The 25,774-nt window shown below is 34.6% G+C and overlaps 1 protein-coding gene across 7 annotated transcripts in view; it reads left to right on the top strand.

The window, feature by feature from the left end:
• PAN3 (poly(A) specific ribonuclease subunit PAN3) overlaps nucleotides 1-25,774 on the top strand; it is a 124,380-nt gene that overhangs the window by 77,383 nt on the left and 21,223 nt on the right. For 3 of the 7 annotated variants that reach the window (XM_025875122.2, XM_025875126.2, XM_025875125.2), the window contains 7 exons: nucleotides 9,531-9,778; nucleotides 10,900-10,956; nucleotides 12,147-12,251; nucleotides 13,079-13,136; nucleotides 21,685-21,846; nucleotides 22,083-22,199; nucleotides 22,288-22,389. In XM_025875122.2, coding sequence (XP_025730907.1) covers nucleotides 9,531-9,778; nucleotides 10,900-10,956; nucleotides 12,147-12,251; nucleotides 13,079-13,136; nucleotides 21,685-21,846; nucleotides 22,083-22,199; nucleotides 22,288-22,389 — 849 coding nt within the window. The remainder of the gene's footprint in view (nucleotides 1-9,530; nucleotides 9,779-10,899; nucleotides 10,957-12,146; nucleotides 12,252-13,078; nucleotides 13,137-21,684; nucleotides 21,847-22,082; nucleotides 22,200-22,287; nucleotides 22,390-25,774) is intronic. The other 4 variants (XM_025875129.2, XM_025875124.2, XM_025875128.2 and 1 more) reach the window with 2 other exon arrangements.

The following is a 25,774-nucleotide window of genomic DNA, read 5'->3' as shown; positions in this document are numbered from 1 at the left end:
TAAAACCATTCTTAGCACCTTAATAGACTTTAGTTGATTGACAGTATTTTCTCTAACCTTCAAATTGCCTTTTGGTTTTTTTTTTTTAAAGATTTTATTTATTTATTTGACATAGAGATAGAGAGAGAGCACAAGTAGGCAGAGAGGCAGGCAGAGGGAGAGGGAGAAGCAGGCTCCCCGCTGAGCAGGGAGCCTGACACGGGGCTCGATCCCAGGACCCTGGGTTCATGACCTGAGCTGAAGGCAGACGCTTAACCAACTGAGCCACCCAGGTGCCCCTGCCTTTCGGTTTTTAAAAAGTTACTTCATCTATTAAAAAGTTGAATCATAGTGTTATCTTTTAAAAAGCAGCATATATGTGTATGTTCTGTTATATATATATATATATGTATAACTGTTATATATGTGTATGTGTATATATGTATATATATATTTATCTTAACTAGGATTTAGGGTGATTTCTTAGGATACTTTCTAGAACTAGAATTTCTGGGATAAAGGCTGTGAATAGTTTTTAAGCTACTGAAGCTGAAAGCAGCTACTTTTATTTATGATGCATATACCAAATCATAGCCTAGATGATCCTCTGTAGGATTCCTCAGAATCTAGCAATTATTTACTAAGTATAAAGTTTTGTTTCATAATCTTCTAATGTTTAAATAAGTAAACTTTTTGAATGCGTTCTATAATTTTTGTATGCTAGAAGCTAAGAAAATAGGACTTCTCTATTGATATTACGAAGTCTTTTCTATTTAATGTTAGTAGCTACAATCTTATTTTAAGCCATAACATTTAGTGTGTGTATTTAGATAGTTCAAATACTTAGAGATAGGAGCAATGAAGCACATAGGTTCAGCTCCTTTTTATATGAACTATATTCATTTTTTCTTTGCTATATTTCCTAGCCATGGAGTATGCATCGCTAATATATGTAATCTTTTCTAAAGGTGTATGGATAAAAAGTAGTGAAATTCACTGCTGTATCTTAAGGTTTACGTTTTTTCTCCTTTTCCTTTCCTGGGACATATGTTTAGATAGGAAAAACAAAACATTTGCTCTTGTATTTTTCTGTAACAATATTCACTTTACTGTAGAGCAGAATTATGAAACAGTGGTGACTTTACTGGACACAATTCAAGGTGTCTGTGCAGAAGTGAGTTAACATAGCAGGCTAAAGACTTGTGTCTTTAAAAAAGCCTGCTTGCAAGGTTGGCCCTTGGTTGATGTCCAGGAACTTGGAGTTAAGGAGTGTTCCCATTGTTCCCCAACTGATGAGGGTGTTTTACTGTGCCTAGACTCTTTATGTAAACAATTTAATTTAAGCTGCACACCTGCTTTTCTTCTGGGAGTTTGGAATTCTGGTATGTGTTAGGCAGAGGGTGCCTATAATCAATTCCCTATAAAAACCAAGGGCATGGAGTCTCTGATGGGTTTCTCTGGGCACATAGGTTGTACACGTGTTACTGGAGGAATAGTGAGCTGTGTGAACCCCCATGAGAGGAAGAGAGCGTAAGGAAACATAGACATGAATTCCTCTGGGCTCTACCTGTGTGCTTTTTCCTTGAGATATGGATGTATTTGCTTATTACATTGCTGTGATAAATCTTCACCATGAGTGCAACTATATGCTGAATCCTTTGAGTTCCAGTGAATTTCTAAACATGGGGGTGGTCCTGAGGACCTCCTGGCCAAGGATCTTTGATACTAAATTTATGGAGAAACTCTAAGGATTATATTTTAAAGCAGTTTTATTTATACAGTAATTATTATATGGAGAGTTTAGTGCATTTCTTATGTTATTCTGTAACTGTTAACATTTTATTTCAAGAAGTTTTATTCAGTAGAAATCTGTCCTGCATACAATAGAGTTACCTAGAGTATCCTGGGGATTTATTTGACAGTTGCAAATTGCAAATAATTTGTTTGACAGGTTGCAAATTGCAAATAATTTGACAGGTTGCAAATTGCAGATAATCAAATTGCAAATAACTCTGTGATATACAAACTTTTAATTGTTAAAATGATTATAATTAAATACTTAAACTAATTTTCTCTTTCGGCCAAGAACAGCTAGTGATAGAAATGAACTAAGAATTAAAGTTTGTGTCCGAAGCACTGAAAGAGCAAGTCGGGTCTTCTGAACCTAACTTTGGAGTTGATGTTTTATACCCATCCTTTAAATCATCAGCAAAGTGGAAGAAAATGTATTGTTAGTATGTTTAAGACCCTATTAGAATTTAGGAGTGAAAACTTAGTGTCTGTTTTGGGCTGTAACTGTGTATCATTTTATTTTAGGAAGGTGGTGGTATTGGGGATTTGGTTAAAAAATGAATAAATTAAGAAATGTATTTTTAGTAGTAACTTTGTTTTTTGTACTACTGGGTATTATCACAGGAATTCCTTAGTATGATTTTCTCTTGGATGAGGCCCCAAATATTGACTCTGTTGCTAAGAAGATGATGCTTCTATTTTTCTTCAATTTAAGTCCATCTGTTCAGTATGAGATATATTTTGATAATTTCTTATCTAAACTGTTCTCTTCAGTATAGTCATACATGACAATTTATTGTTGGGGATTTAGTTTGGCTGTTGGAATTTTGTTAAAAGTTATTAGTGTAAGCTAGGTTTACCCAAGCTACATTGACCTGGAAAGAATAATGCTAAAATAATCAGACTGTTGTATAAGAATGTCCTCACCCCAAATTCTTTCAAATTCCTCCCTTTCTTTCACAACGGTTTTTGGCTTGTTTCACATTTGCTTTTAAATAGTGACAGTCAACATCTATGTCACTTGATAGCATACACATTGATTTTTTTCCTCCCAATTTCCTGTTATACTCAGGTAATTCTGGTGATGGCGTTCTCCATTTCCTGATCATGGCTCTTGCTCTATTTAGCATCTTAGTTGTTGGTGTCAAAAAGAGGAAACTTTATCTATATCAGTTTATTTTTAACAGATTTCTTGTGTGCTGACAACTGTGCTGTAACAAAGTATAGTTAGGAATACAGAGAGGATTAAGGTATATAGTTCTTTCCTACAAAGAGACAATTTAAAACGTGTGGTACTTGCTGTAAAACATAAAATGCAAAATGATGGGAATAATTTTAAAATACGGGTATTGAGAAAATTTTTTATAGAGTAGAAGATTTTTCAGAAGGATGAATTGGAATTTACTATGAGGATGGGGTTTAGAGAATTTGGTGTTGGCAGGTAGGGTTGTCGATTAATGTCCCAGGGGTGGAAGGAGCTTGGGAGACTTGTGGATACATGAGGCAGCATGGTGTCTTCAGGGAAGTTGCATTGAATCTTTAGATGAAAAGAATCATCATCATTACATCTTCCTATCTATGAATATGGACTATCTCTTCTTTTCTATCTTTTTCCAGGTCTTCCTACAGAGTTTTATAATTTTCTGTGTTCAGGTCTTTATGTATATTTTGTTAGATCCTCTGAGACACTTTGTAGTTAGTATTTGTTGGTATTATAATTGCTGTCTTTAAAAAATAAAATTTTTCTAATTATTTCTAGTATGTAGAAAATGTGATTGACCTTTGTATGTTGGTTACTTTGGTATTTCTAATATTTTATAGATTCTTACATGTGTGCAAATAATGATAGCTTTATTTTTTCCTTTGCAACCTTTCTTCTGTTGTTTTGTTACATTGGCTAAGGCCTTTAATATGGTATTATTTAGAAGTAGTCATAATTGACATTTTTTGTCATGTTCTTGATTTTAAAAGGAATGTTTCTAATATTTTCATATTTCGGGAGATCTTTATTCTTGGCATCTCAGATGCATCTGTTATCTGAGAGGACATCTTTTTTTTTTTAACTTCTCTGAAAGAAAAAATAATCACTTTTTTTTCCCTAGAAGGGATTTAAAAGTAACCTTAGCATTTATTTGTGAAGCCTTTATTCAGTGACTCCTGTGGGTCTAAAAGATGAGCAAGACAAAAATATCCACTTTTATGGAGTTCACAGCTCTTATTTTTCCTTTTATGGCTTTGAATTGTTTACCATTATCATGTCAGTTAAAAAGTCTTAGTTGATAGGTATTGCCAAATTGTTTTCCAAAAGACTGTAATAACTGATATTACAAGTGTGTGACAGTATTTATATGCTACCCACCTTTTTAATTGTCTTAATAAACTTTTTAATCTATGCCAGTCTGAGAGGAGGCCAGTGATAATGTTGGTTTTAATTTGTGTCTCTTTGTTAGTGAATAACAGCATCTTTTTACATATTTTAGGCATTAAATTTTCTTGTCTACAAACTGACTAGTAGTGTAATTTTTCCTTTTTCTTTTGGTTGCTTTCTGTTTTCTTAATGATTTTAAGAACTATATTAAGCAGATTAGCCTTTTTTTTAAGTGTTGGAAATATCTTTTTTTTGCCGTGTAGGAAATTTATTTTTGAAGAGGTTAAATTGATTAACATTTTCTTTTGACTTTCTCATTTTGGCTCTTCATAACATTATATTTTTAAAAATATTCTTTGAAGTACTTTTCTTCGTGAACTCTTAAATATTCAGTCTGAATGTTTTATCTGAAATTTATGTAGGAAAAGTGAATGAAAGGGTCAGTTGCTTATGTCTGTTTTATCTAAATAACTATCTTTGCTTATGTCTGTATTCATTCTGTCATTTAGTGACAGCAGTAAGTTGTCATATCTGACTGCTGTCCTCTCCTCCACTAAAGTTTGAAATGCCACCTTTATCTTATTTCTTCATATGTATTTGAGGTCTAATTTTGTGCCCATTCTGTTGTATTGACCCACTCTTTATGTGACTCTTTATCAAACATTTTTATTACTGTAGCTTTTATCACTTTTTACTGTCTTCTGGTCTTATACTTTATTCTTTTACTTTTTCTTTATTCTTTTGCTGTACTTAATTTTCTTTAATAATTTTCCTGGCTATTCTTAATGTTTATTTTTCCACATAGATATAATTGGTTTGGCCTTATGTTGGACTCTAGCATTAGTTATGGGTAGAATTGAAATCTTTATAACAAGTAAGTACAGGTATTTATTTCCTTTTGTTCAAGTTACCTTTTGTTTCTGTTAGTTAGTAGAGTTTTAACCTCTTCTTAATATAAGCCCTATTTTTCTAGTTCATGTCTTTAATCATTTTAGTTTTATGTCTTATAGCATTCTGTTTTCTGAGATTCCTTTTTCTCAGGGTATTAATTCTCAACTGTATTATGCATGCAGACTCTGACTTTGGGAGTTCTTTTAAAAAGTGGGGTTGTTTTTCTGGGGAGAGATCTTGTCTGTTCTGGGTTGTAGAAGCATTCATCAGAACAGTTGGTGCTTGCTTCCTGCAAGTGTCACGTGCAGTTCAAGCTTTATGTTACTTTCTCACTGGGATGCCTGTGACATGTCTCCTGGGAATTTTATCTCCTCTGCCTGCGCCTGGTATAGGCACAGGGTTCTCTCTGCACACAAGCCCAGCCTTCTCCTTTCCTCCATCTCTCTTCCACAAGCAAGCTTACGTTTTGCCTCTCATGGGCCAGTAGGTAGAAAGAAGTTTTCTCATCCTACATTCACTGATGCAGCTTTTCCAGACTTGTGGGCTTCACACTGATATTAGAGCTCCATTCCCCATGTGTTCTGGGCTGAAGGCCATGTTTCACATTCTCATGTGGGCATTAAAGCCTCCATTAGCCTAGGTTTTTTTTTCTCAAACTTTCCACAGTGTAACCTCTTAATTCCAAATTTTTCTTTAATTTCTTACTCTTGGAGTTTTTTGTTGTTGTTCTTTTTTTACCTCAGCTATCCTTTAATTTGGGTCATACTATATCTCATATTTCCGTGTATTCACAGCACTGACAGGGGTTGAGGGGAGGGTGTCATGTTAGCTCAGTCTCTCATTTCCCAGAAACGGTATTGTCCTAGCTGGTTGTTTGTATTTAGGAATGCTGTTCATTTACTGTATATTAATATTGTAACCATTTGCTTTAATGAACTCTGTCATTATTTACAAGAGTCTTTTTTGTTGGTTTTCTTGGGTTTTTCAGGTATAGAATCATGTCATCCAAAAACACTGATACTTTGTATATTAGCTGTGATTTTTTTTTAATATCATTTCTTATATTTTGTTAATTGTTCTGGTTAACTCCTCCAGGGAGCATCTCTTTACTGTTTCCTCACTTTTATTTGAATTAGGATACATTTAAGAGAAGATTTTTTTAAATGTTCTAAAGCAGTGAATTCAACATATATGACTTAAGTCTCACAGTTTGCATATTCACCTAGTAAATTATAATATAGTTACAGTATATGATGTCACCAAAATGTCATTCTAAGAGTATACTACAAAAACTAACACAAACAATAAATACAAAAATGAAATACTTCTAAATCATCTTTTTTTAAATACAAATTTTCATTATTCCAGATTGTCTCTTACAGTATCCTCAGTGGTTACTATATTTGCTTAAGTGTTCTGGTGGTTGAGTACCAGTAAGAGCAGGGTGTTGGTGTAGTAATAACCACAAGTAGCTCTTATCCCCAATATAAGGAAAGACAGAACTTAAAAAGGAGTATTTACATGTGAGAGAGATGAAACCAAATCTGTTCATTTTAATTCATCTTTATTTTTGACTACTCATTTCTGTAGTATGGTTCTAGTCCTTTGTGCTGTTTATAATTTAGTGTTGGATCTAGGCAGTTGACATTAAGTATGTTGTGGCTATTGTCTTCATAGTAGTTAGGTACAGAATACCTCTCTTCCGAGCAGATGTGTGCATATTTTACTCAGTTCTTTAACAAGTTTGTAAACTATTCTGGTGACACAAAGCTGTGCCTTATATGACTAGGTTTGATGTTTTAGTAATTCAGGGGTTAATTTCATTTTTAGCTCTCTATACATTTAAATATCCTGTTGCCCCTATGGGTAGTGATGCTTAATAGTGTACGTGTTTCATTTTGAATGTGTTTAACTGTAATCTGCCTCAGCTCAGATATATGAACTCAGATTTCGGAGCTGCAGCTTTCTATTAGTATAGCTACAAAATTAAAAGTTCTTAAGAGAAAGCTTATTACTTTACAACTTAAAAATTCTACTATACTGTGAATTTCCTTTTTAACTGACCACAGATTGTTTTTGGTAATCCTTTGCCATGTATTCAACCTTAAAGAGAGATTCTTTTGTCTCACTTGCACACCTACTTTGATGTCAGAATCTTTCCTTGCACCCCATGCTGCACCTCCTCCACCCCACGTGGCTTATGTCGTCAGTAATGCTACTACTATAGACAATGGATCCCTTTTCTACTCTTTAGTACAAGACTTAGAAACTGGATGACTGGATAGTATATTGGCTAAGAGCATAAGCTTTGGAATCAATAGACCTGCGTTAAGTCTTGATTCTTTTGTTTAATAACCTATGTTCGTCCTTACAATAAATTTAAAAACTTTTTTAATGTTTTCTTCGCAGTGAGGTGAATACTATATACCTACCTCACAGGGTTGTTGTGAGGATTACATATACTGATGTATATGAAGTACTTTTATTAGTGCCCGCCACAATGAAAGTGCTCAAGAATTGGTAGCTATATTTGTTGCTGTTGCTTAATTTAAAGGTAGTAAACAAATTTGTTCATCTTTGGTCACTTGGCCAGTTTTGTCTTGGAAAGACTTGAACACTGGCTTTAGGAAAACTATCTTAAATGCATTTCATATTAGGTAAGTGGGGAGTATTTTATCTTTTGAAAATAGTTCAGTAATTCAATTTTTGCTCTATGGATTAACCTGCAATTAAATGTGTAATACAGAGTTAGAAAAACAGAACTCTGGAACAGTTTTTGTTTTTGTTTTTGTTTTAATACGCTTATATCTTAACATAGTAGCTTGGCTTCCTTATAAATAATGATTTTTTGAAAGGGGTTTAGATTTTTAAAGTCTCTCTTAGACACATTTAAGACTTACTTGAGAATGCCTGGCCTGTTTTAATGTTCATGCAGTAGACATTGTGTTATAGCAGTAGGAGTGTTACATTTGGAGTTTGGAGACTTGGGTTTGAGCCAGGAGGCTTTGCTGTTGAATTTGCACAAATGTCACTGGTCAAATCAAAAAACCTCTTCATGTCTGAATTCTGATCTCTCCTGTGGTGCTTGTAACTTGACCTGCCTCACCTGCCTAACTCATTTAGTTGCTCAGAAAATCAGACGAAATAATTATGTTAAGGCTCTTTAAAAAGTGCAGAGGGCTCTCCAGAGTAAAAATAAGTGTTATCTCAGTTCTCACTTTAGTTTTGTCTACCTACATCTTTCCAAAAAACAATGTTGGTATTTGTTTCTTGAATGCCTCAAAATTGAAATTCATGTCCCTGTTAATTATATTTCTCTGATCAGAGGCATTTTGGTATAAACATTTTCCTTGCATTGTAAGATGGCATATTACTCTAAAGGTGTGGGTTTTAGTCATTCCCCAAATGGCCAGAAAACAGTTTGTGGATAAGCCGAGTTTTTCAGGAAGTGTAACTGTAGCTCTAGAAACCCTTTTCAATCTCTGCTCAGAACTGATCACCTCCATTAAGCCTTTGATTAATTCTACCTGGTTTTAATTAATTTGCATTCCATCTGCATTTATGCATGTAGTTTGCAGTATATTAATTTATATTTTGAGTGTTTTTTTTAAGTCATTTTTTGTCTTTTACATGTGACCTGGTCTTGTTTTCTCAGCTAGCTTGGAATCTCCTGAAGGGTTAAGACAATTATCCTTTCCCTTTCTTCACCTTAGAATCATAATAGGGGATGCCTTACAAAAAATGGTTTCTTACTAGTTGTGTTTGGATAGAACTTGTGTTAGAACCTAGTTGGCCTAATTTTACAAAGTTAGGCATCTGCAGAAATTTTCATTTGTTTTAGTATGTGCCTATTTAGAGTTAAAGACAAAGGCATCAGAACAGTATATTGCTTGATAAAAAAACATAATGTGTAAGCCGTCATGTATTTCAGCCAAGACTAGACTTAATTGTTTTGTTTTTTCAAACCATTTTGTTAATTGTATTTGGCCAAAAGAAACCTAGTGAATATCATTAAATAGTTTGATTTTTAATACTATACTACTTTAGGGTAATGTGCTATTTGTATTGTTAATAGCCATAGTTTTAAATGATTCTTCACAAAAAGGGAATTGGGCCCTGTCTTCTATAAAATAAGCTTATAAAAAGGATTTTAAAGAGTCCCAGTTTGTTATTTTTCATTTTTCCATTAAATTAATTTAAGTTACTAATGATTCTTACTATTGAAGTTTCTCATGTAAACCTTGATATGGAGGAGACTATTCTTGCAATAAATTTCCTAGTTTATTTGGAAATGTCTATCTTTGAAAAAAAAACGTCGTTACATTTGCTTTCATCAGAGCTTTCTCTAAAACAAACCAAGATAAAATTATGGCTTTTATTTTTACACTTGAATTTGCTAAAGATGATGTTTCTTCCAAATGAATGTTTGCATTTTATTTTCCAGATGTGTTTCTTTAAAACCAATTTTGCTCCCTAAGAAACATTTTTACATCTTCTTCAGGAATGTCCTTGTCTGCTGGATCTTCCCCTCTTCATTCTCCCAAGATCACTCCGCATACTTCTCCTGCCCCCAGAAGAAGAAGTCACACTCCAAATCCAGCAAATTACATGGTGCCTTCTAGTGCCTCTACACCTGTTAATAATCCTGTTTCTCAGACTCCATCTTCTGGTCAGGTGATCCAAAAGGAAACTGTCGGTGGGACGACTTACTTCTATACAGACACAACCCCAGCACCTTTGACTGGAATGGTATGTCTGCATTAAAGGAGAAGTGATAGTACTCTTACAACAATTCCTTCTTATTAATGAGATTAATAAGGAGGTTTACCCCCTCTTGCATCTGTTTATTGTGATGTGAAAAAGTGAGTATTTGATTTTCTAACTTAGATGATAATTCTGATCTCATCTCTTCAAAGTAAACTGTTTCTGCAGTAATAACAACTCCAGTTTTGGACAAATCTGGTTTTAATCACAGATTAGATTCAAGCTCTAGTTTAGTACTTCATGGCATGTTTGCTCATGGGGTTACCTAGTACTTGTGCTCACTAGAGTTGACGTTTGCTACATTTGTTTATAGGTATAGGTAGTTTTAACTCTAGTAAAGAAGTCAGAGAAAGTAGATGGTTTCTTATCATAGTTACTGAAAGCAAACTGATGATCAACTCTTGCTTCAGGTGAGGCAGTGATTTAATTTCTAGATCTCTGGATAGTGGAGGATAGTGATAAGAGGTCTCCAATATGGGTTATTGGTAAGGAGGGAGGAAGCCCCAGGGGAGCCCTGATCATGGATGAGGAAAGAGCTAACAAAGGAGGGAGGAGGGAAAGGGCAGAGAGGGAAATGTCGTCACGTTCCACAAATTGTACCTTTTAGCTTCATTGTTGTGTCCACGTTCAAAAATTGTTTTTTAACTGGTACAGTAAAATAAGTAGTAGGTGAAGAGCTTGTGAGTTAGAAGGCCAAATTCCATTAAAACACAAGAGCTGATCTAAATTGTAGATATATGACATAATTACAGATTATAGATTTAGATGAAAAGTATACTTGGATTTTAGTAAGCAGATTTTGATCTCACAAGTTAAATTAATGGTTTATTTTGATAAATATTTTACTAAAAGGCAATTTGAATGGGAAGATGACAGAGTTCTTTAATGTTTTTTAAGAGTCTAAGTCCTGCCATTGTTTTGTGACTTTTGAATCTTAGTACCTCTGAGCCCATTTCCCCAGTTGTAAATGGGGATACTACCTGACCTCCTTATGAGAAATAAATGTGAAAACATTTATAGAAGTACTTGTAAATTATGTAAAATGCTTTTTAAAAACTAATAAATAGCTAATAGTTTTGTTCTGTTTTGTTTTGTTTTTTGGTCAGAGATCTTTCAAAAATTATCACAGAACAGCTTGCCGAACAGAAGGTCAAATAATTGAGGTAGAGTAGAGACTTTCCTTGGTTCTTTCAAGTAAGAATTCCATCAATGTTTTACCTTTTTTGGGGGTTTATTATATTTTATAATTATTTACATTTTTATTATATTTTATCATATTTGTAGAAAGAGAAAAGTTGCTTTAATCTATAAAGAGGTTCTTTTGTCACAAAACTGTCTCAACTGTTTTTGTAGAGATTATATATGGCACATTTTTATGATGTTTTTACCCTTCAGACAACTCTTAAAAATATGCTCATGGTAAACCTGAGGTGGTTAAGCCAAACTGTGCTATCTGGTGTAAGAAAACCAAGGCAAAAGAAAGGAGGTATTATTCTCTCTACAGATAGAGTTTAAAAGAAACCTTACAGGTATTGCAAAACCACTTCCTGGTTGAGATCCAGAGCAAAAGGAATCATCTGAGGGCAGCAGAAATTTCAAAGAGGAAAAAAAAGTGTTTCAGCTTTTAAAATGAAAAAAGAAAAGAGTTTAGAATGTACATCGATTTTGTGTCAGGGACCAGTGAAGAGGAAGGAGAGGCAGAGGGAAAAGAGAAGAAGCAGTGGGTGGGGAACAATTCAGTTCCAAGAAGCTGGAAGATTCAGTAATTTGGCTATAGTTTGCCCAGATAGTATTTAAGTAGATTGTTGCACCCTTCTGTTCCCCTAAGCTGCAGACCCAGACCCAGAGTAAGTCAGTTGGTCCTCTTTACTGTTGCAGTTTGAAGTGTTTAACCAGTATGTACATAACAGTTTGTTTAGGTTGGCCACAAAAAGCCCTTCACGGGGGTGGCTCTTTGGGGATAACCTCGTTATCTGACTAAATCCAAACACTTTGAATATCTGCTTTCTTCCTCTCTTCCAACTGCTTTAAAAAATATTTACAAACTATTATATAACTCTTCTTCCAAAGAGCAGCTTTGGCTTCTCATTGGAAGTTAAATTTTACTGTATCTGAAGAAATTTCCTTTCTCGTTACATTTTTAAATACATTATTACATTATAAGATTATTTTTAAAGTGAGTTCATTCAAAAAGTATACTAATAACAGCTCTTCTGAGGTGTTTAATTCATTATCATTAAAATGTATCCATTTATTTATCACTGTTAAAGATTAAAACTTTATCAAAACAATGATAAAGCTCATCAGTAGAGAGCAATTGGTTATTACATTTTCCCCCTCCCTACCTTTTTAGGTATTTCCAAACTATCATATTTATCCTCCAACTGCACCTCATGTTGCTTATATGCAACCAAAAGCAAATGCACCTTCCTTCTTCATGGCTGATGAACTCCGACAGGTATGCTTTCAGAATCCCTGGTGGAAATACTTAATGTTTGTTGTGCTTTAGCAAACAACTGAAGAAAGAACAAAGCTCTTTTCAAATCATACAATTTAATCAAATATGCTGTACTAAAGCAGATAGAATTTAGAATTTATGAGTTCTCATTGATATATTTATTTAAGGAAACCTGTTCAAGAAAATTACAAGTATGTGTAGGACATAAAACAGAAAAGCTATTTAAATGGGTCACCTTTTTGCACTTCATATCCTATACATTGAAAGGTCTCTCTAAAATATACTAAATAAATTATTTAAATGGTTTCTAACCTTCAGACAACTTTTTGCTAATATCTGTAGGATGAGAATAAGTAGTTTGGCCTAGAAATAAACTTCATTTTAAAAGAGCTTAATATTTTCTATAAAGTGGGTTTTATAAAATAATTTATAGTTTTTTTTAAGGTAAACTAATCTAGGTATTATTTGATATGTAGAATTTCATTTTATACTTATATTCTCAGAAAGATTTTTATTTCACAGAAGTAAGTTGTACCAATATAGTGTTGATGAGTGAATTATTGACAAATTAGCATTGGCCTTGAGTTTTCAGCCAGAGTTAGTTATGTGCTTTGGGTTATATAGCACAGCTACTTAACCCCAACCCTAAATTTGGGTAGGTCTATCTATTTAGACATTTTATCATTTTTAGAAATGTCATTTCATGTTATCAACATTAAAAGTACACATACCAAAAAATATTAATACTTAATGTTATTTAGTTATAATAGAAAATCAGATTTCAGAAGCTATGTTAATATGTAAATATACTTGTTTTCTTTTCTTAGGAGCTGATTAACAGGCATTTAATAACAATGGCCCAAATTGATCAAGCAGATATGCCAGGTAAAATGTGTGTTGATTCATCCTTTTAAAGGATAATTATAATCTTTATGTACACGTTTTTATGTCTTGAACAGCAATTGCTATTTGAAATCTACTTTTGAAGAGTTCTAAGATGCCACTGATCATCTAGTTCATTTCACTTCTATATGCGACAGTATTCTAGTTTGTCAAAAAAAATTAGGTGGTTTTAGAATTCATGGTGATTTACCTCACTGTGCACTAAAATATTAGTGTCTTCTGAAACTTGATGAAATGTGGATACTTAAACAGAGGGGAAAGGTAATTATTATTTTTGAAACTATGGTGTACCAGACAATGTGCTAATTAAATTCTTTATAGGTCTTACTTTCTCACAAAAATTTTATGACATAGACATGAATACTATCTTTTCTTTCTTATGTATGAGGAAAACTGAAGTTGACAGGAAGGCTAAGTAACTTGCCATTTAAGACCAATGGCTAGTAATCAGTTGGTTGGGTCAGAATTTAAACCTGGGTTTTTCTGACTGTACCATAGTGTTTCTTAGAATGCAATTAAAATCTCTTTCCCTAGCTTATTCTGTATATAGCAAGATTAAATGTGGTATAATTTAGCAAAACTTTATAAATAATGTAGTAGGAATACATTTGCCGTAGAGATTATCTCAAAACATGTGGTTGTAATCAAGGATTCCGTATAGTCCACTGTGCATCTTGTTGATTGCTAAAGAATTAAAAGGAATATGTCTAGCTGTTATGCCTTAAGACCAATCTTTTCAGTTTAGATGGCTAGGGAACTTACCTCATAGCCTTTGAGGTTTTCAGGTTGGAATTTTCCTTAATTATTTAACATTGTCTAAGGGTAAAAGAAGAAAAGAAAACTAGGTTTATTTTTGCCTTTCCAGTCTTTATGATTGCAATCATGTGAAAATAATATGACTGTAGATTAGACATAATTTGAAATTGTAATAGAATTTAGGAGGCTGGATATAAGGTTAATACATGTCAGTTAAGTTTCTATAGAACAGTAGCCAATAACTGCAAAATATAATGAAAAGAAAAGGTGTTATTTACAGTCATTTCAGGTTATCAGTAGCTAGGAATAAATGCAGCAAAAGATATGTGAGATCTCAATGGGGGAGACATTAAGAGATATTAAATAAGATGAATAAATAGAGTAAAATACTATATTATAAATAGGAAGACATAATGATTAAGATGTCAGATTTTCTAAACTGACGTATAGGTTCAGTATAATTGCAGTCAACTGTGTGAGCTGTTTTTAATCGTAATTCTTCTGACACCTATTTCGTGTCCTAACTATTTATTAAGGACTCAGTTCCACAGAACTACTCCTACTTCAGATGCCAGCTGAAATGGGTTATCCAGGCTACCCACACTCTGTGGGGCCAACTACAAATTTGGGGGTTTCCACAGCCACTTCCCCATCCCCCCACCCCACCGGTTCAGTAATTTGCTAGAATTAGACTCACTTTAGGTACTACTGCCGGTTTAGTATAGAGGATACAACTCAGGAACAGCCAAATGGAAGAGATGTCTAGGGCAAAGTAAGGTGGGGGCAGGGGATGGGGAACGGGGACTTCCATACCCTTTCCAGGTATGCCACCCTCCTAGTACCTCAGTGTGTTCACCAACTTGTAAGCTCTCTGAATTGCACTGTTTAGGGTTTGTTTTTTTGTTTTTTTTAATTGAAGTTTCATTGTGTGAGTATGGTTGATGAAATCTTTAGCTTTTGGTGATGAACTGAATCTTCAGCTTCTTTGTCCACCCTGGGGGTTAGGAGAGAGGGCTGAAAGTTCCAAGCTTCTAATCAAAGTTTGGTCTTTATTATTTTTAAATTATATTGTGGCATAACAAAGCTTTTCATAGTATATGATAAAATTTATCAAAGAGTAAAGGGCCAAGACTACCCAAGGTACTTTGAAGATGATGAAAAATCTGGGTGTATTGAGGGAAGGGAGGCATAGTTTGAGTCTGTAATAACTAAAATAATGTGAACGGGGGGTGGGGCACTGGGTTAGACAAATTGGTTAATGAACCAGGCTAAGGAGAGCCTAGACACATTCTGTGGTACACATAGCATGTCAGTGGGGAAAGAAGGCATTGAAAAAAATGGTTTTCTTTATGGTAAAAGATAAAATTGGATCATTATCTTTAACCACATCTTGAAAATCAACTCCAAATTAATTAAGAACTTAACTCTATAAAACAAAACTTATAGAAACTCTTACTATAAAATCTTGGTGAATAGATTGAATATTTCAGTGGGGAAAGATTTCCTATAGAGAAGACAAAGATCATTGACTTTTAAAGAAAATACTGATAAATTTTACTAAATTAGAATTGAAAACAATCCAGATACTCAGAGTAAAGAAAAAACCTGGAAGAAGATATTTACACAGCTGACAAAGAATATAAAAAACACAATCCAGTAAGAGCATAAATGACTCAGTTGAAAAAGGGCCAAAAGATAGGAATAGGCATGTGAAGAAAGAGGAAATTCACATGACCAGTAAATGTATGACAAGATGTTGAACATCATTGAACATTAGGGGAAAATACAAATAAGATAGCATTTTATTTATTTATGTATTTATCTATTTATTTAAAGATTATATTTATTTGAGAGAGAGAACAAACAGTGGGGAGGAGCAGAGGGAGAGAGAGAGAGGGAGAAGCAGACTCCCTGCTGAGCAGGAAGCCCAATGTGGGGCTCTGTTCCAGGACCTGGAGATCATGACCTGAGCCAAAGGCAAACACTTAACCGACTGAGCCACCCAGGCACCTGATTTTAAAGCCTGGTTGTATAAAGTGTTAGGATATGGACCCACAGGTTCTCCAGTACATTGCTGTTGGTACTAGAAATTGGTTAACCTGTTACCACTTTGGAAAATTCCTAAAGCTGTGTACACTATGATCCAGCAGTTTTCTGCATGGAAATATGTAAACTCCTATACGTTTTCAAATGCAAAATGTGTAAAGTATCCATAGCATTGTTGCTTAAAATAGCAGAAACTTTGATCAATCCAGATGAATTGTGATATTGTTAGATAATGGAATATTGTACAGCAGCTTAAATGAAGAAAGTTCACTGATGTGCAGCAATACAGAAGACTCTTAGTAATGTCATAGTAAGTAACGTTAGTTGCAAGAGACTACATATAGCATGATAGCCTTTTGTAAAGTTAAAATTATAATATGTGTTTACATTTATGTGAATGTATGTGTATATACATATGTGTATATTTATATGTAATAAAACTATAAAAAGAGAAGGAAGTGAGAGAAGGAAGGCAGAGGTTGGTAGAGAGCCATATATTTGGATATAAGTTAAAATAAAGGTCTGAGCTTTTGTTTTGAGTGCTGAGTTTGCAGATGCTTATTATGTTATTAAGAATAATTAACTAAATAAAAGCAGGCCCTGCATAGACATGAACCAGTGATTCGAGTGTCACAAGCTAAAGGTTATGGTTAATCCAATTCTTTGCCCCCATGTTCAACAAGTTTTTTTTTAACATGATACAGGAAATGTTAATGCTGAAGATAACAATAACAAAGTCTTAAGTACATTATATAGAACTAAATTATTTCTTAAATTCAGTAAAATAGCTGCCTTCAAATATTTTATTTTATTTTATTTTATTTATTTTATTTTATTATGTTGGTCACCATACATCATTAGTTTTTGATGTAGTGATCCATGATTCATTGTTTGCATATAACACCCAGGGCTCCATGCAGTATGTGTCCTCCTTAATACCCATCACCAGGCTAACCCATCCCCCTACCCCTCTCCCCTCTAAAACCCTCAGTTTGTTTCTCGGAGTCCATAGTCTCTCATGGTTCGTCTCTCCCTCCAGTTCCCCCCCTTCATTTTCCCTTCCTTCTCCTAATGTCCTCCGTGCTATTGCTTATGTTCCACAAATAAGTGAAACCATGTGGTAATTGACTTTCTCTGCTTGACTTATTTCACTTAGCATCATCTCCTCCAGTCCCATCCATGTTGATGCAAAAGTTGGGTATTCATCCTTTCTGATGGCTGAGTAATATTCCATTGTATATATGGACCACATCTTCTTTACCCATTCATCTGTTGAAGGGCATCTTGGCTCTTTCCACAGTTTGGCTATTGCAGACATTGCTGCTATGAACATTGGGGTGCATATGGCCCTTCTTTTCACTACATCTGTGTCTTTGGGGTAAATACCCAGGAGTGCAATTGCTGGGTCATAGGGTAGCTCTATTTTTAATTTTCTGAGGCACCTCCACACTGTTTTCCAAAGTGGCTGTACCAACTTGCATTCCCACCAACAGTGTAAGAGGGTTCCCCTTTCTCCACAACCTCTCCAACATTTGTTGTTTTCTTGCCTTGTCAATTTTTGCCATTTTAACTGGTGTAAGTGGTATCTCAGTGTGGTTTTGATTTGAATTTCCCTGATGGCTAATGATGATGCATGTTCAACAAATTTTAATAAATGCTTTTTTTTTTTCCTGTCAGTGCACTAACTGCTCTTTTTCATGTCTTATGTTTACTATTAATCTTCATCTCATGTTGGCTCATTTATTAAAGTTTGGTCTTGCTGTTTTTTTCTCTCTCCTTTTTCTATTCCGTACTTCATACTCCCACCAGATTAGTACTTCTCAACTTTGAAATCAAACTTTATTTCCTGTAGATCAGGGGTTCTCCACCAGGAATGATTTGCCCCCTCATGGGTCATTTGGCAATGTCCAGAACAGTTTAGGTTGTCACATCTGTCAATGGAGTGCTACTGGCTACTAGTGGGTTGCTTAACACCCTACAATACATAAAACAGCCCACAACAACAAAGAGTGATCCTGTCCGATATGTCCATAGTGCTGAGGTTGAGAAACCAGAGTGAGTCTCAGATATTCAATATCTTAGATCCAGCCTATCATTGTATGTTCTTTGAGGGGAAGTAGGGTTGGATAGAGCAAAGACACTGACATTTTCTTTTTTTATCATTATATTTAATATTATTTGGTGGAATTGGACCCCAGACTAAAACTTGGGGCTGAACTAAAGAGTATAGCTTTGTCCGTAGTCTTCCAAGTTGATTTTCTTTACTTTGATTTTTGATACTTAACAGTGATTTAGGCATCCCCTTTTATTCATAAAGGCACTTCCCTTTATTCATACTTATTTTGTGCATTTGTTCAATTGAACTAGGGACAAAGAAAGAGCAGAACAACAATGAATAGTCCTTTCAGTGGAAACATTTGGTTTTTAAGGTTAATATTAGACTACATATGATTATTTCAGGGTGGAGTGAGAAATAATAGTGTTAAAAGGTGACTCTTTGAAGCAGGGTAAAATTGTAATGTACAGACATAAAATAAGTATTTTGAAGATTTTATTTAAGTCATGAGGAGCCATTTATAAGACCTATTATAGAGCAGGAATATTGAAATGAATGTGTAAACTGGCTTTTTCATGGAGGACAGGAGTTACTTTGCAGTGCTAACAGTTAGCTACATATAGTTTACAGGGGTGTAAAATACCTCTCATAGCATCAGAATCAGACACTGGAAGGAAATCCTTTGGTAGTGCCTAGTTTTCTACTGATCCACAGTTTTTGTTTTGTTTTGTTTTCCTGTAATGTAGAGAATTCAACATGTCTTGTTTCAAAGTACAAATAGGGATAAAGGAGTTAAGAGTGTAAGATTTTTAGTTGATTTTGTGCCTCATTCACTCTCTCTGTCACATTGATGCTATGAGTACCACTGCTTGGCATAGTGAGTTTCAAGTCCTTAGTATAGCATTTAAATTTCCCTCTGATCCAATCCCAACATAACTCTCTCAGCTTTTTCTCCACTTTGCACCTCCTGTGTGGTATACCCTGTTCTCCCACCACATGAGATTTCACAGTTCCTGAACACAGTGTACACATTCAAGCATGGTGGTGGTGATTCTCTTTATTCCCTTGCCATCAAGCAAAGCACTCTTTTAACTCGTTTTAGCTCACTGAAAGCAGTCTCATCCTTCAGTTTGTAGTATACGTACCAAATCTTCTGTTAGATCTTTCCTAGTATCCTCGGGAATCGCTCCCTTCTCCCTTCTGTGTCCATATGTAGTGGTTCTCAAGATGTGGTCCTTGACCTAGGAGCGTCTTTTCATTATCACCTGGAAACTTGTTAGAATTGCAAATTCTTGGGCCCTACTTCAGACCTACTAAATAAACACTGGGCATGGGGCCCAGCAAACTGTGAATTAACAAGCCTCTGTGATTCTGAGGGGTACTGAAGTTTAAGGACCAGTGCTGCGGTGAGTTTTACTTGTTTCATAGCTATTTTCCTTGTACTGTATAGGTTTTATATAAATCTCTGTCGTTTGTTTTTTTCTAAGTGTCTTGATAACGCATCTTTCATTAATATGGGTTCACTAATACATAGTAGGCACTCGTGACATTTTTACTGTTTTGAAATTAATGACTTCCTCTTATTAGATGCTCCTCATGAAATAACCAGGAAACAAAATTTATTCATCATCTGTATGTGGAAATTACAGTGATCATTAAAATGATAAATGGGCAAAAGTTACAGCTGTATTCCCTTGTGTGTCTACCTCCCTTATACTGCTTTATTTCAAAGAACGTGCCACTTGACCTTGTTTTGAAAGTTAGATTGAATCAGTGTTTGTTTTGCACTATGGCCAAAATGCTGTCTGCGGGTTAAGAGCATAAGACTATAGAATCAGAGTCCTGAGTTTGCATCCCAACTCACTCTCTAGACGTGTGATCCTTATTTTCCTTACTTATGAAATAGTTCTATCTCATATGGTTTCAAAAACTAAGAGATAGTGAATGTAAGAATTTAGCAAAGGCTAAGTGGGGTCATTTTGAACCTGTCTTCTGGAATGAGTTTTCTTAATAGGGGTTCACATGTATTTCTTAACAGTCGTAAGTCAAAAATTATTAGTTGTTTTTGTCTGTGAGTTTTTTAAAGGAGATCTATTGCTGTGTTTTAAAAATAGTGTTAAACAGGGGCACCTGTGTGGCTCAGGTGGCTAAATGTCTGACTCTTGATTTCATCTCAGGTCATGATTTCAGGGTTGTGATATCAAGCCCGTTGTTGGGCTCTGCGTTCAGTGTGGATCCTGCTTAAGATTCTCTCCCTCTCCCTCAGCCCTCCCTCCCCCTCCCTGCTTGCATGAGCACATTCTCTCTCTCTCTAATAAAAAATAAAAATAAAAAATAAAAACAGTGTTAAACATATTTATTGTAGCAAGTTTGGCAAGTATGGACTAGTAGTGTAAGGAAGAGAATAAAAATCATCCCACTCAGATTATAATTGTTAAAGTTTTTGCTTTATTCCTTAGATGATTTTCTGTGCATATTCTTCATGTTCACTTAACTTGCTTTTCATTTGAGATATTATGAACATTTCTAAGTCATTCAAGATATTTAACAGAATGGAAGCTGTCCAATTGGAAAATGTAATTTGACTGTATGTGAAGCATTAAAAAATTCTTGTCATTTTGGATTGTAAAACCAATACATGTTTGTTCTAGAAAATAGCAATAAAGAAGGGAAAAGAAATTGCCTATACTCTAGAGAGAAGCCAGCCACTGAATACATTTAGTCTTTATAAGAAACAACAAATTGGGGTTCAAGATAAATAGTTTTTTTAATGCCTAACCAGAGTATCATGAGCAAATTCCAATGCATTATCCCGGTTATTCTTAAACATAATTTTTCTTACTTTGAGGAACATGGAAAAAGTATGATGGTAAAGTTGTTTTCATTTTCTTCTTTTATATTGTGCTAGGGATTAAAATTGTGCTATTCTACCCCATGGTTGAAAGTTTTGAAAGATTGCCATATTTATACAAACATATACACAACGAACATATTACACATACACACTCTTCAATTTAATGTTACTTGTTTGGAATTTCTTTACACTTTAAAAAACAAGAATTCATATGTTTAACACCGTCTAAATATATTTTGTGTAAACTAAAACATTTAAAGAAGCAAAATCTATCTTGATTTTTATTGAACATCAGAATCAGAAATGTTTATTTATTTTTAAAAATATTTATTTATTTGACACGGGGTGGGAGAACAAGCAGGGGGAACAGCACAGGAAGAGGGAGAAGCAGGCTCTTCGCTGTGCAGGGAGTCCGATGCGGGGCTCAATCCCAGAACCCCAGGATCATGACGTGAGCTAAAGGCAGACACTTAACCGACTGAGCCACCCAGGTGCCCCAGAATTAGAAATGTTTAACATCTCTAAGTGATAGCATAAATTGCTTCTAACAGCTGAGAAACAGAGTTGTATTGTGCTGTTAGAGATAAGAAATGTTTTCGAGTGTATGAAGTCTGGTTGTTCTTTCATTGTTTTATAATGCCTATTTTAATTGGTAGTGAAGCCAGTTTGTTTTATAGAATTGTTATGAATGTTGACACTTCCAGAATTCAAAAGTATGTTTTGATAATGGTGGTTTATGGTAGATTGGGTTTTTTTATTACTCTGAGAGATTGATGAATATCAGGAAGTTAAAGTTGTCTTCCTGTGAATTACTCTAGCAGTCCCTACAGAAGTTGACAGCTACCATAGCCTATTCCCTCTAGAACCACTGCCACCACCCAACCGGATACAGAAATCAAGTAATTTTGGATATATTACATCTTGCTACAAAGCTGTAAATAGCAAAGATGATCTGCCATATTGCCTTCGGAGGATACATGGTAAGGAAGATAAATTATCCTCTTTTTGAAGCATGTTATTGAGGCTAAGATTACCAAAATATTCTTGCATATATTTATTTACTTAATATGCAAGTTTAAAGGATAATAAATAAATTTATTTCATTTGAAAATTAGTAGCTCATAAGTGATATGTAACATGGCTTTTTCTTCACATTTCTGATGGAATAAAGGGGAGATGTCATTTACAGTTTAGTTCAAAAGGTTTTCTTTTTCAGGTTTTCGTCTTGTTAACACGAAGTGCATGGTGTTGGTTGATATGTGGAAAAAAATTCAGCACTCAAATATTGTAACCTTGCGTGAAGTATTTACCACTAAAGCATTTGCAGAGCCTTGTGAGTAATTTGTACTTGTCTTTCTGCTTATGGGCTTCATTATTTGAAGCCAGATTGCAGTAATGAGTGTTTGTGTTTTATTTTTAAGCTCTTGTGTTTGCATATGATTTCCATGCTGGAGGAGAGACTATGATGAGCAGACACTTTAATGACCCTAATGCTGATGCCTATTTCACAAAGAGAAAGTGGGGTAAGAAAAAGATGCAAGCACGCTATATTTTGACAAATGCTTTTGCTCTGTGGAGGAGTAGTTTTGTATTTTAAAATGCATGTAAATTTGTCCCTGTAATCATAGTGCATTTTAAAAAGAAATGTCTCAAAGAATTGAAGTCAATCCATAACCAGCTGGGAAATAGTATATTGTGTGTATAGACTGAGATGAAGATGGGGTGGGAAAGACTCGTGGAGGTATCTGAAGTCTAAATAACTGAGAATATGGTAAAAGTTTTTTCCTCTTAAACATTGTTTTTCTTTTAAAAATACAATGCTTTCTGAAGAAAGACAGTTTGGAAAATGATGCCTGTAGCTTCACTGCCCAAAGCACAACCATTATCATCTCTTCCTATATTTCTTTCCAAATCTTGGTTTTTTGTTTTGTTTTGTTTTTTGGGTTCCTGTCACGTCATTTCCTTTTCCTTTTATCATTCTGTGACATTGCATCTTTCATTTATTATAAGCATTTTCCCCCTAAGTTTTATATTTTCTGAATATAATTTAATGACTCATAGTCCAGTGTGACTATATATCATTTATGAAATGATTTCCCTAAGCAAATGCTTTTTTTTTTAAAGGTAGGACTCCCTGTTACTTGAGGAATCAGTCTTCAAAATAAATTCTCAGGTAGCATTTACTTAAGCAGGGAATATTTTCTTTTTTTGCCCCTTTCCAATATTTATAGTTCAAATCCTGCAAAGAACCAAAAATATTGTAATTATGGTTAATTAATGTTTATTAAAGGGTAAAATAGCTTCAGAGTAAAAGTAGGCCCATTTTGAGATGTCTTTTAATTAACGTATGTATTTGGGGAAGAAAAATGTATGTATCATTTTCTTGTTTGAGGACAGGAAAGAAGCATTGAATTCTTTTTAAAAAATGTTTATTCCTGAAGTTGACAAATGATTGCATTTTATTACTGTGGTTTTTAATCTCTTAAAGATTTTCTTGAATACATACTGAGAGAAATTGAGGAAGAAAGATGTGAGTCCAAATTATAGTTTTGGATTGTGACTCCCTTTAATTGTGGATAAAAATATATTACTTCTGTTTGCTTTGCTTTCTGACAGTTGGAAGAAGAAAGCTGTGGTTACATGGCTGTTTCACGTTAAAAATCTGGTCATATGGTGTGGTCACTTTTTTTCCTTTTGCCGTGTCATCTGTAGACACATACATAATTTTGTTGAAGGGGATGTGGTATAACTTTTCCTATAGATGAATATAGCTGTAGTTGTTCAAGTTTATTTTAGTAGTAACACCTGTGAGATGACTGTTGGCTTTAAATTTATAGCTGGGTTTCTCTGCCTCCGCACTGTTGACATTTAGGGCTGGAGAATGATTTTGTGGGAGCTGTCCTGTGCATTCCAGGGTGTTAAGCACCGTCCCTGGGCTCTACCCTCTAGATGCCAGTAGCAAGCCCCTTCTCCAGTAGCGACACCAAAAATATCTCCATACAATGCCAGATGTTACCTGGGGAGCAGGATTGACCCTTGTTGAGAACCACTGATTATAGCACTCCTTTCTGGTTTGTTTGTTTTTTAATCTTTATTTTTGGTGTTGACTGATTTATTTGATATATTATGTTTACATTTTCACAGGAATCATTCCTTTTTCTGGTATTTGAAAATATCATTTGAATAGTAGTAATTTTCCTGGACTTACTGTATATACTTTAATTTGTAGTAACTTCTAATATAACGCAATTGTCAGTTTTCCTATTGTGAATATTAAAAGAAGAAAAAAAGTGTGTGTATAAACTTTTGGAGAGACATAGATGGAAGTCTAATATTTTCTTATACTATTTAATTTAACTTGGTACAAAGTAAAAGATTATACACCATAAGAAATACACTAATTAGGAAAATGGGAATAATAATCATACCATACTGTATTATAGGGGTTGTGATGAGAGGTTTAAAATGAGACAAAGTGGGTCAAGTAACCTCTGCTGCTGTTAACAATATAAAGGTTAAGACAGAATCTGGCACAGAGTAGTAAGCAGGCACTGTGTTTGCTATAAATGTTCTTTTTCCTTATTACCACATTTATTAAATAGTTTTATTTAAACTCTTCATAGTCCTCTTGGATGATGTCTTGGCATTTATCACTACAGCCACTTTTTGAGTTATTTAACACTGTTTTCCAGATTGTATTAATTTCAGTCTGTCCAAATGGAGGGAAAGCAGTTTTTGAATTTTGTATTTGCTTTTTCTTGGAAATGTTATCCCAAGCCATAGATTTGCTCTCTATTATCTCTGCAATTAACCATTTAACTGTGTTGCTTTTATACCTAATTCACAAAAAATATGTTTACAATCATAAGAACACTTGAATTTATAATGTCATATTCCCTGAAATAATTAAAAAATCTGCATTAAATTTATGTGGCTCCTTTTCCACTGATTTAAGGATTAACAGTGACCCAGGAAATAGTATCAAGAAGTACTTAAGCAAGAGTTGAGGGGCACCTGGGTGGCTCAGTTAAGCACCCAACTCTTGATTTTGGCTCAAGTCATGATCTCAGAGCCATGAAATCGAGCCCCACATCGGGCTCTGTGCTGGTCATGGAGCCTGATTTAAGATTCTCTCTTTCCCCCTCTCTGTCTGCCCCTCCTCCCCAACTCCCTCCCACCCCTGCTTATGTGCCTGTTCTCTCTCTCTATCTCTCAAAAAAAAAAAAGCTGATAGAATCAAAATGATTACTCTCATGGTAGGTCGGATTATTTTTGTTTCATTATTAGACATAAGTGATATTCAGTGCTTTACATTTATATTTTTATGAGTTGGATACCATCCTAACTGACATGGCTGTAAAGAGAGGAGACTGGGCAGTTTATGGAGAAAAAGAAAATATTCAGCATAAATGATGGTAGAGACTTTTATTTTTCTGTCAAGCCACAGAACGAACAGTTCTCACCTGCCTGAACAATAATATAGGCTAGGATTATTACTGTTTTTTTTTAAAGATTTTATTTACTTATTTGAGAGAGACAGCGAGAGAGGGAACACAAGCAGGGGGAGTGGGAGAGGGAGAAGAAGTCTTCCCGTGGAACAGGGAGCCCAGTGCAGGGCTCCATCCCAGAACACTGGGATCATGACCTGAGCTGAAGGCAGACGCATAATAACTGAGCCACCCAGGCGCCCTAGGCTAGGATTATTTTAAGTAAAATAATAATCTTCACCTTTGCTGTTTTTATTCAGAATTTATATTTACATTTATTTGGTTCACAGTTAAATATAAATTCTTTAAATAGTAATTACAGTGCTCACAGAAAAGAGCACTTCAGTGAGAACTCTTCTGTTGCTAACAGTATAAAGGTATAATCTCATAAATAGGAAATTGGGGTTTGTCTTTTAATTTC

Source organism: Callorhinus ursinus, unplaced genomic scaffold (genome assembly GCF_003265705.2).
Source record: "Callorhinus ursinus isolate GAN/ISIS: 27379988/994484 unplaced genomic scaffold, GSC_fseal_2.0 scaffold7, whole genome shotgun sequence".
In the NCBI taxonomy this organism is placed as follows: domain Eukaryota; kingdom Metazoa; phylum Chordata; class Mammalia; order Carnivora; family Otariidae; genus Callorhinus; species Callorhinus ursinus.
The sequence above is the reverse complement of the archived record's forward strand: the minus strand, read 5'-3'. Positions and strand labels throughout refer to the sequence as shown.